Source organism: Apium graveolens, chromosome 8 (genome assembly GCF_009905375.1).
Source record: "Apium graveolens cultivar Ventura chromosome 8, ASM990537v1, whole genome shotgun sequence".
NCBI lineage: Eukaryota > Viridiplantae > Streptophyta > Magnoliopsida > Apiales > Apiaceae > Apium > Apium graveolens.
The window spans coordinates 99,249,449-99,258,954 of NC_133654.1; the positions used below are offsets into that span (position 1 = coordinate 99,249,449).

The 9,506-nt window shown below is 40.3% G+C and overlaps 2 protein-coding genes across 5 annotated transcripts; both read left to right on the plus strand.

The window, feature by feature from the left end:
• Positions 1-2,650: 2,650 nt before the first annotated feature.
• On the plus strand, positions 2,651-7,216 carry LOC141676964 (cell division control protein 2 homolog). Of its 4 annotated transcripts, none has more exons than XR_012557261.1 (9): positions 2,655-2,935; positions 4,841-4,927; positions 5,017-5,179; positions 5,280-5,372; positions 5,956-6,020; positions 6,228-6,394; positions 6,478-6,565; positions 6,659-6,712; positions 6,927-7,216. XR_012557261.1 is itself a non-coding variant. In XM_074482688.1 (9 exons), the coding sequence occupies exons 6-9, from the start codon at positions 6,327-6,329 to the stop codon at positions 6,957-6,959; spliced, it is 243 nt and encodes an 80-aa protein (XP_074338789.1). In that variant the 5' UTR covers positions 2,667-3,992; positions 4,841-4,927; positions 5,017-5,179; positions 5,280-5,372; positions 5,956-6,020; positions 6,228-6,326; the 3' UTR covers positions 6,960-7,216. The 4 variants fall into 4 exon arrangements, 1 of the variants encoding a protein (XP_074338789.1); XR_012557259.1 differs by having other exon boundaries at positions 2,656-4,050; XM_074482688.1 differs by having other exon boundaries at positions 2,667-3,992.
• A 783-nt stretch (positions 7,217-7,999) lies between these two features.
• LOC141679805 (uncharacterized) lies at positions 8,000-9,137 on the plus strand. Its single transcript, XM_074486196.1, has 2 exons — positions 8,000-8,092; positions 8,190-9,137. Exons 1-2 carry the CDS (start codon positions 8,000-8,002, stop codon positions 9,135-9,137), a joined length of 1,041 nt encoding a protein of 346 aa, XP_074342297.1.
• The last annotated feature ends 369 nt before the right edge of the window (positions 9,138-9,506 follow it).

Consider the following 9,506-nt stretch of genomic DNA (forward strand, 5'->3'; position numbering starts at 1 on the left):
TAATGGTTTGATGAAAGGGTTGGAGTTTTTCATAACAAATTGAGCTTGAAATTAGGAATATTTGATTTAATAGCTTAAAATCAAGCCTTGTAAGCAACTGGTTTGGTTTGAATAGGTATGTAAATTTCAGATTATTTTAAATTTTAGGTTGTGATTTTAATTAGGTTTTTATTCATAGATCTGCTTTAAAGCTTGAGTTATATGGTCATTCTTTTTACTGTTGTTCTTGCCCAGGAGCTAGGGATTGACGATTTACCCATTCAGTGACTTTTGGCATTGGACTTTCCCAAAATGGGTACTGCCGGGTCGGGTTAATTCAATAATAGACGCCTGTTGGCATTTCAGTCTTCCTTCGCTTTCAGGGCCTATCCGAATCATGATCAGTATAGGTGTTCTTGGATTTCTGATATGGTTTACGCGTTACTGGTTCCCGGAAGAGTTAATATCTCCATTAACTAAACCCTTTCTTACCCTGTTTATCAAAGTGCTTCTCCGATTGCTCAAGTTACATTAGCTGTGGAACCAGTCGAGGCTGGTCAAGATCAATAGGCCAAGTTACTTTGGAGCTATGAAGCTGACCTTATTCGTTATTAGAGAAAGGAGAAAGGACTTTTTCAGCTTGCTGACTGGGGCTGGCAGCGAAATGCACAAAGTAGTTTATTTTCATGTCATGTATGGTGCGACTTCTTTCATTTGGTAGGGCGGCAAAAGGCTACTTCAATCTAGAAAACAGCCGGAAACTCGAGAGGGGCCCCCAAAATAAGGGCTGTGTTTTAAGCCCACACCATTAGTTCTAGTTTCAGTGCCAGCAACGTAGCCATATCATTCAAAAATCCAGTTACGTTTAAGTCACCATCTATCTGAAAAAGTCTTATCATCTTGTTTATTCAAAAAAATTAAAAACGTTATTTTAGTACGCTCCTCTAACAAGGAGCATAGAAGTGCTTTGGCGCCCTCTTTCGAGGGGTGTTGTGGCGGTGCCGGCGCCACTTCGGCACGCGATCGCTACCATTCAAGGGGGCGACAACCATGCTTCCTCACCCCAGTCGAAGACCCCACCGTGGTATACGCCAATAAGACCTCCGCTGCTTTGTTCCGGAAAGAGGTACTCTAACTATTGAGAGCATCTCTTCCACTTCTTGCCTTTTTTTGCCTATCTGGCTTGACTACTCTGCTTGCATGGAAGAGTCACAATATTAAGAAACGAGGTCCAAGAATGAAGACTAAACTCGATCACTTGGCTGGGGGGTTTAGGAGGAAAGGAGAGTGAGGGGAAGAGGGGGCAGCCCTCGGCTTCAGAGCTAAGAATAATTTGTAAGGGATCGGGCGGTAATTAATTCATCTACACACCAGTTATTCTTCTTATCGAAATGAGCATGAGCAGCCAAGCGATATTTTATACCGAGTTTGTTCAACCTATCATCTAGCAAACCCGGTCTTCCCACTAAGGGGCTTTGGACTTCCCTCGAAATATCTACCTATCTTAAGAGTGCTCCCTCGCTTTATATTATGGAAAAGGCGCACTCAGACAACCACACGATGGAAAAAGTTTTATGATAGATTGATTAGCCGAGGCTTGGCTTTACGCTCCTTGGTCAATCGATTCCTCCATTTAAGTGGTTCTCGCTTGTGCTGTCAGTAAGAAGGTAGCCGGCGCCTTTCGAGTCGAGTCGATCGGGCTCGACGACTGGGAGAAGCGTTGTCCTAAGCCCTTTCGGGACTAGCTTCCCATTTTTCGTGACATCATATCACTTTCGGCAAGTCAATCTTTCGTCAAGTAGGTAAACAAGTAGGTAAAGTAGGTATACGAGCCACTTTTGCTTTGCCTTAGACTCTATTGGAACAAAGCAAAGAAGGAGGGGGAATGGAGAAAGGAAAGGGACAAGGGCGGTCTTGCTTGGCGCAAAGGCTGCTGGTTCGGGGGTAGAGTACAGTATTAAAGGTCCTCGGACTTCCAGGCGGTTTTTCTTTTGGGCAGCTGTTCACTGTTGGATCTCGCCAATACAGCCGAAATAAACAAAAAGGTGTTTGCCGCACGGGACAACAAACGAAGCCAGACACCTCCCTATCTTCTTTTAGCAGCATAAAATTCCTTTCGAGAGGGATGATCAACTCCGCAAATATCGAATCAAAGCGGATACTGGAGTGGGACCCTCCATAGCATCGGGTGACCAAGTATGTAGTGAAGTGGTCCGTGAAGGTTAAATAAGACTTTCCTCCGTATTTTCAGGAGTTAGCGTAGAAGGAAAGTTGACTTGGTAAAGATAAGCGCATTTGCCGCGCGAAAGCTTGAGTTGAATTCTAAGAAATTCTTAATTCTTAATTGGATGTGACAAGACCAGAACCCCGTGTGGACTATGACCCAACAAAAAGAGAGGTTAAACGAGCATCCCACACCCGAAAGTATGATTGGTTAGCTGCCGGGAAGGCCCTAGGGAGAGAAAGGGAAGGGTGCCGGGGGCTCAGTCTTTCAAGATTGAATCTTTCCCTTTCCGGTTTGAAATCATACCATTAGGCTTCCTTCCAGGGAAGACCTGCTAATCCGATGCCCACCCCGCCTCATAGTCGTCGGCCTTCCCCGGCCCCCCTTCGTCGCTCTTTGGGACTCAAGACCCGTGCCGAGAACTCCGATCATAAATAGGTTTCACATCTGACATATATGTGTTAAGCATATAATATAGCCTGATCTCTTTTCTTACGCTATTTAAAGTGCCGTCTTTCATTAAAGCAATGGTCTACGACTCTGCTGCTTGCTTAGGATAGGAGAGCATGGTTCTTTGTTTATGCTACTCACTCTCGGTTTGGTCCTACTTTTGGTTCATTTTGTTACTAAAACTCAAAGAAGTGGTGCCCCAAGGTAGCTTGTTGCTAGCAGGCACATCTAAGACTTTTCATTCGAATGTTGCAGTGGCAAGAGCTGCCTGGTGATCCCTAGGTTAGATTATTTCAATCACATAATTCTCAACGATTCAATCCAGCCACAGGTTCCCCTACGGCTATTCTTAGAATCCACAGCGGAAGTCTGATCCTTGTCAGATCCTTGTTTGGTTTCTTTTGACTCGACCGAAAACAAGCCTCTCAACTTTTTAGGTCTAGTGAGGCAAGGGCTCAAAGAAGTTTCGGCCCCGGATTTTCAGGACAACCCTGAAGCTCTAACAGGCCTTGGAGGACCGAACCTCTGGGTCATTAGTGGCATTTATTTGAAAATTCATAAGCCCTATCAGGCTTCCCCTTGTTTGCTGATTGAAGAAAGAGTTGCAAGTTGAAGCAAAAAGGGTAGGTTTTGCAGCTATATGAAACGAAAACAGTAAACCTTTTCCTTTCCTTGGGCAGTACCTCTGTTGCCTGCGCGTAGGGCCGTCCCCCACTCCCGTCCCGGGGCGCTAAGGAGCTTTTGTACAGGAAGGACTCTCTTTCTGTCTGCGCTAGGCGCTCCCGCGGTTTGCGAGAAGGAAAAAGGATGTTGTTTTTCCAGTTTGTAGGTCCCCGATTATAAGTTCTCGTTGACCTCTGTTCTTAGTCTACGATTATCCCTGCTCTTCCTCAGGATTTCACTTTAGTAGAGACTTGGTTTATTCAATATAGCTGGCTAACACTTCCCGGCCGTTGGGACCGCTGATGGGCATTTATCAATCAGCCGAGTCAGCCCCAGGCCTTCTATAGCTGAAAAATGGGAAAATGTAGAATAAGACACCTACCGAGACGAAAGCCAAGGGTGAGTCTCGTAGGTAGACGTATCGAACTGTACCCAATACAATAGGTCCTAGACATTAGTCAATAGCTCCTTTTTTCCCGAGCGCAGGAGTAAGAGCCTTTTGACCCTTCAATTCTTTAGGAGGAAAGCGAGTCCTAGCTATAGAGATTGGCCTGGCTGACTGAAGCTTTTGCTTTTCTCGACGTAAGGCCAGGTTCCGTAGGTAAGCTCTATTTGGCCCGGAGCGTGAAGGGGTTTAGGAGGGAGTTCTTTCACCCCCCAAGAGTTAAGTCAAAAGGTATGGTATAGCAGCCTTTCCGAACGAGACTCTGGGATCTCCTGTAAAAGTAAAATAGGTCGGAGTCTGAGGTCTTTCTAACCCTTTATTTGATGATTGCCAATTTTTTTTTACTTTTGAATGTAACATAGTATATTTGCTATTAATTTAATTTACACCTTAAGTTTAGATGCTCTGCATCTATTATGTCAATGATACTGGTCCCTTGTTATCATGCTTAAATGTCTTGGATTTTGTAGGAGTAGGATAGTCCATAAAATAGTAGAGAAATGTCAATTATAAGGGTTCTGATTTGTCCTTTTTCTGGTCATCAGTTGTGATTATACAAACATGTACACACTCTTCAGTTTGTTTATCAGTAGTTTGTTCATTAGGTTGCTTTTCTTAGCTTTGTGTTTTGTAGTTTTTCAAGGTCTTTATGGGATGTTGTAATTATTTCTCAACATTTATGAGGCGTATCAACTGATTTTTGATCTTGATTCTGGACTTTGTGTTTTAGCAGCAGCTGAAAAGTCATCTAACTGGAAGTTGGATGGCCTTATTGTTTAAAGCTTATTTTAATAAAATTTTTATAAAAATCCCCTTGCTATTGTTAGTATGCTTATCTCATTATATGCATGATTACATGTTCACAAATGTTGACCATTATCATCAACAACATTTATTATGCATCAATTAATTCACATTTTAATATTGGCCATCAACATGGACTGTATTTATTGTATATGATTAGCTCATTTACTTTTCTTTCTAATATGATGCACTAATAATTTTTAGTTATTCTTTTAAAGGACCACAATTATAGATGTTCTTCCATTTAGTAAATGTGGGTTATTTATGATTTACAGTAGGGATGAGCTTATGAAATTCCTTGACAAGTGTTGTGCCAAGTATAAGCTAGAATACGACTTCTTTTACTTGCCAATAGATTTCAGGTAAATGTGTGAAATATAAGAAATGATCATCATTTGTGCTTGGTTTAGCTTTAGACTGATGAGGTTCCTGTAACGAAATAAAATGTCAGGACCCAGCAAAACAAAGGATACACATTCATCAATTTCACCAAGTCCCCATATGCCAAGATCTTTCACCAGGTGATGACCGGTTACAAATGGGGATTCCATAAATTGGGTAATAAATATTTCACTTCAATCAAGACTTGCGAGATCACCTGGGCCAAATTACAGGTAAAAATCTTGGTTTTTGCAAGAAAATTTTTGAGATGAATGTTTTAAGATTTAAAGTTCTGAATAACATTTCTCTGGCTCGTTAAAATTATCGTTTAAGGGAAGGATGAGCTTGTTAGGCATTTCGAAGGAAGCAAGTTCCCATGCTATTGTAAACACTATCTGCCTGTGGAACTTATTCCTCCATGCAATGGTGATGCTTCTCTTTCAACACTGACCATTGTTTGTTGGTATTTAGCAACTGCATAAAAGATGTTGGTGGGAACCAAACAAACCCCTAGACATCCGTTTACTTCTTGGGGTGTGGTTGGTTTGGAAGGTTCTCATTTTAAGCTTTAGATAGCAGTAACTGGCAAGGTAAAAAATCTACGATCTGATGAATATGTACTTGTACATAAAACTAAAGGGAAAATATTTGGGGAGACTGTAATGAATCTTGCAAGTTCCTAAAGATATATGACAACCACAGTAACCCAGTTGCTAATTATTGCGAATTTGTATGTTTGAGTGTGAGATAATCTTCAAACTTATAGTCTTTATTTATTACTGTGGCCTGTGTGTAACATAAGTAATGATATGTAATTCGATACCTAATTTTTTTCAATTTTTTTCTGAAGTATCAGACAACATCTAAGATTCATGTTATCTTTTCTTCATACATCATAGTATAAAGTTTCACATACTAACAGTTAGCTTTGTAGTATAAATATACATAATTGATTTATGTGTTCAGTTCCCAAATATCTGATTCCTCATGGATTTTATCTTCAATTCAGATTTCAGAATGTCCTATGGATTATCTAGGAAAATTGATATTCATCTCAGATCACTTACTATGCAGGTAGGAATGTGCATTTATTTCATCCTTATGTTTAATTGGGAAGAGAATCCATAATTATATTGAAATAAGCATCAGACAAAATTATCTGTTGCAACTTTGTTCTTCTTCACAAGCAGCCAGCCTACATGTTACATACTTGTCTCCTTTTCTGTCAATTATTTCATTGTTCATTCAAATAATAACTGTACTGCTGACAATTACATCTAGGTGGGAAATATTGATAATATGGCTCCTGAAGTTCTGCTCGCATCTGACAACTAATCCACACCTTCTGATATTTGGGCTGTCGGCTGTGTATTTGCTGAAATGGTGATGGGACACCATTTGTTTGGGGAAAACTGTCGTCCACCTGAGTTGTTGAACAATATATGCAGGTGAATATAGTGCACAAAAATCTAGCCATATTATATGCTTAACATGCTTCTATTCTGACTACTATAAGCTCATTTATATGTAGCATTTTAGGCACACCTAATGAGGAAATTTGGCCTGGAGTGACCACATTGTGTCCTGCTATCAGCAAGCAAACAGTTTTTCCTCCTAAGGTAATGCAGGATCTCCGTGTAGTTATTTCCCTTCACCCTCTGATAGCATTAATGTTAAAAGAACTAATTTTTAGTCCTATGTTCTTCTTTTAGAATCTTACGGAAGTAGTTCAAGGTCTTGAACCAGCAGGAATAAATTTTCTATCAGTGAGTTTTTTAATTTAAGATTTTAAATTCTCCATCTATCCCAATATCCAACTATATGCATGCTCCCGTTTAAAATTTTAGCAAATATCAAAGATGAAACTTTTATATGCTTGTTGAACTTTCACTTTTGTTCAGTAATTCTTCCAACGCTCTTTTATATGTAGAACGTAAATATCATGAGTAATTAATAACCAATTTCCTTTTAATCTGTCAGAATATGCTGCGTGGAATCCAAGTGAAAGAATAACAGCTGCTGAAGCGCTTGAACATGAGTACTTCCATGGTATCCAGGGTCATATATGAATTCCAATAATCATTAAGTGTTGCTTGAGGGTCCAATGAACACCTTTAGTATAGGTACCACGAGAGTCGAACTCTTTCGGATGGAGTTGTCGGAATTTAAGAATAGGGTACTTAAAAATTAGTATAGTATGAGTTGGCTACTGGAATGCTTGTATTTTATTTGAAATGCATGTATAGTATGGTATGAGTAATATTTTGCTATTAGATTTGTAATTTGGATGAGTACCTTTATGTATCTGTTTGGATGTTTTTTGTTGGGATGTTGCATTGTTTTGGTTCCCTGTGGCTGTAAATAGTACCAGGATGGCATGTAATTTACAGAACATTAACATCACAATGGTACATGTAAACCGATGTGAAAAATGTACAAAAGACATCATGTAAAATAATATTAAACGAAAAAGAACTAAAAGACCGATGTTAAATAGTCATTTGCCATCAGTTCTGAAAAGAAACTCAATGTATTTTAAGTCAAATAACATCGGTTAGAGAAATTGACTGATGTTAAACAAAAAGATTTAACATCGGTTTCTTGAAGAACACCCATGTCTTATCCATTATTTCACATCAGGGGGCTAATTTAACCGATGTCTGATCAAACATTTCACATCGGGCAACTAATCTAACTGATGTCTGATCCAGCATCTCATATCGGTTTGTTCGAATTTTTTTTTAATAAAAGGCTTTTAGAGCTTGTAGGATTCATGTTTTAATGGATAAATACCTCATAATATACTCATATTCACCTAAAAAAACTGTAATAAAAGCTAAAATTTGTTGCAAAGACATCACATTTAATCTTAAAACCGATGTATAGCACTGTAATATACATCGGCTGTTAACCGATGTCAAAGGCTGATGACATTTAACATCACACGCGAAGACATCGGTTCAATTTTTTTTTAACATCGGTTCTGAATCGATGTCTGATCCCATATTTTTAGTAGTGGTGGCAGAGTGCATGAGAAGAGTTCAGCTTATCTCATGGACATAATCCAAGGGGAAAAGGAGTTCGTGAAAGAGTATCTGAATCGATTTATGAAGGAGGATTTGAAGGTCCCAGATCTTGATGATAAGGTAGCTATGATACTCTACAGCAAGGGACTAACGACGAGTTCTTTAAGATGTCCTTAAATTTGGTGACCCAGACCTTGAAGGTTTGAAATTTCCTCAGGATGATCCTCTGGTTATCACTCTGATATTTGGAAATTGTCCTGTTATGAGGGTCCTAGTGGATAATGGAGCTTCCGTGGATATTCTATTCCATGACACATTCATAAGGATGGGCTACAATGATTCTCAGCTAATTCCATCCGACGCACCCATCTACGGGTTTAACCATGTGGAATCCAAAGTCGAAGGAGCAATACAACTTCCCGTAACTATCGGGGAAGAGCCCAGGGAGGCCACACAGATGTTAAACTTCCAGGTTGTCAAGGCAGCCTCTACCTACAATGCTATGATGGGTAGAACAGGGATCCATGCTTTTAAGGCTGTGCCCTCAACCTACTACATGGTGCTGAAGTTCCCAACTAGGAATGGTGTTGGAGAAGCGAGAGGAGATCAGAAAATGGCCTGCAGTTGCTATGTTGCAACACTTAGGCCCGATGGAACTAGGGGGCAGGTCCTCCCCATAGAAGATATGGATGTCCGAGAGAATGATGAACTACGAGGGAAGCCAGTCGATGACTTGGTCCCCATTCCCTTAGATCCCTTAGACCCCGAGAAGGTCGCCTATATTGGGGCATCTCTGGACAAGCCCTTGAAGGGCCGAATGATAACTTTCCTTCAAGAAAATAATGATTTATTTGCTTGGAGAGCAGCTGATATGCCTGGGATTGACCCAAACCTTATAACTCATAGGTTGAACGTTGATCCAACTCGGAAGGCTGTAAAGCAAAAGAAGAGAACTTATGCCTCTGATAGGCTGGAAGCCATTAAGCAGGAGGTCGAGAAGCTTTTAGAAGCTGGATGTATTGAGGAAGTGCAATTTCCTAAATGGTTGGCCAATCCCGTAATAGTTAAAAAGGCCAATGAAAAGTGGATGATGTGCATTGACTTCACTGACTTGAATGATGCGTGTCCCAAGGACTGCTACCCCCACCAAGAATTGATACCCTGATAGATGCCACAGCTGGACACGAGATGTTAAGCTTTATGGATGGCTTTAGTGGTTATAATCAAATTAGAATGCATAAGGATGACAGCCCCAAGGTATCTTTCATAACTGGCTTTGGTGTATTTTCTTATCTTGTTATGGCTTTTGGACTTAAGAATGCATGAGCTACTTACCAAAGACCGGTAAACAAGATATTTTCCCATCTAATTGGGAAGACCATGGAGGTCTATGTTGATGACATGTTAGTCAAAAGCCTAAGCAAGACTGATCATATTAGCCACCTCAGAGAGGCATTTGAAGTGTTGAGCACCACAAGATGATGTTAAACCCAGCCAAGTGTGCTTTTGGCGTTGGGTCTGGAAAATTTTTGGG

What these genes read in the sequence shown, in the direction of transcription:
- LOC141679805 (XM_074486196.1), top strand. Translation starts at nt 8,000, where the DNA reads ATGGACATAATCCAAGGGGAAAAGGAGTTCGTGAAAGAGTATCTGAAT. An exon ending in TCCCAGATCTTGATGATAAG is followed by an intron (nt 8,093 to 8,189) that starts GTAGCTATGATA and finishes AAATTTCCTCAG; the next exon opens with GATGATCCTCTGGTTATCAC.
- LOC141676964 (XM_074482688.1), top strand. Translation starts at nt 6,327, where the DNA reads ATGGTGATGGGACACCATTTGTTTGGGGAAAACTGTCGTCCACCTGAG. An exon ending in TTGTTGAACAATATATGCAG is followed by an intron (nt 6,395 to 6,477) that starts GTGAATATAGTG and finishes ATTTATATGTAG; the next exon opens with CATTTTAGGCACACCTAATG. An exon ending in AAACAGTTTTTCCTCCTAAG is followed by an intron (nt 6,566 to 6,658) that starts GTAATGCAGGAT and finishes TTCTTCTTTTAG; the next exon opens with AATCTTACGGAAGTAGTTCA.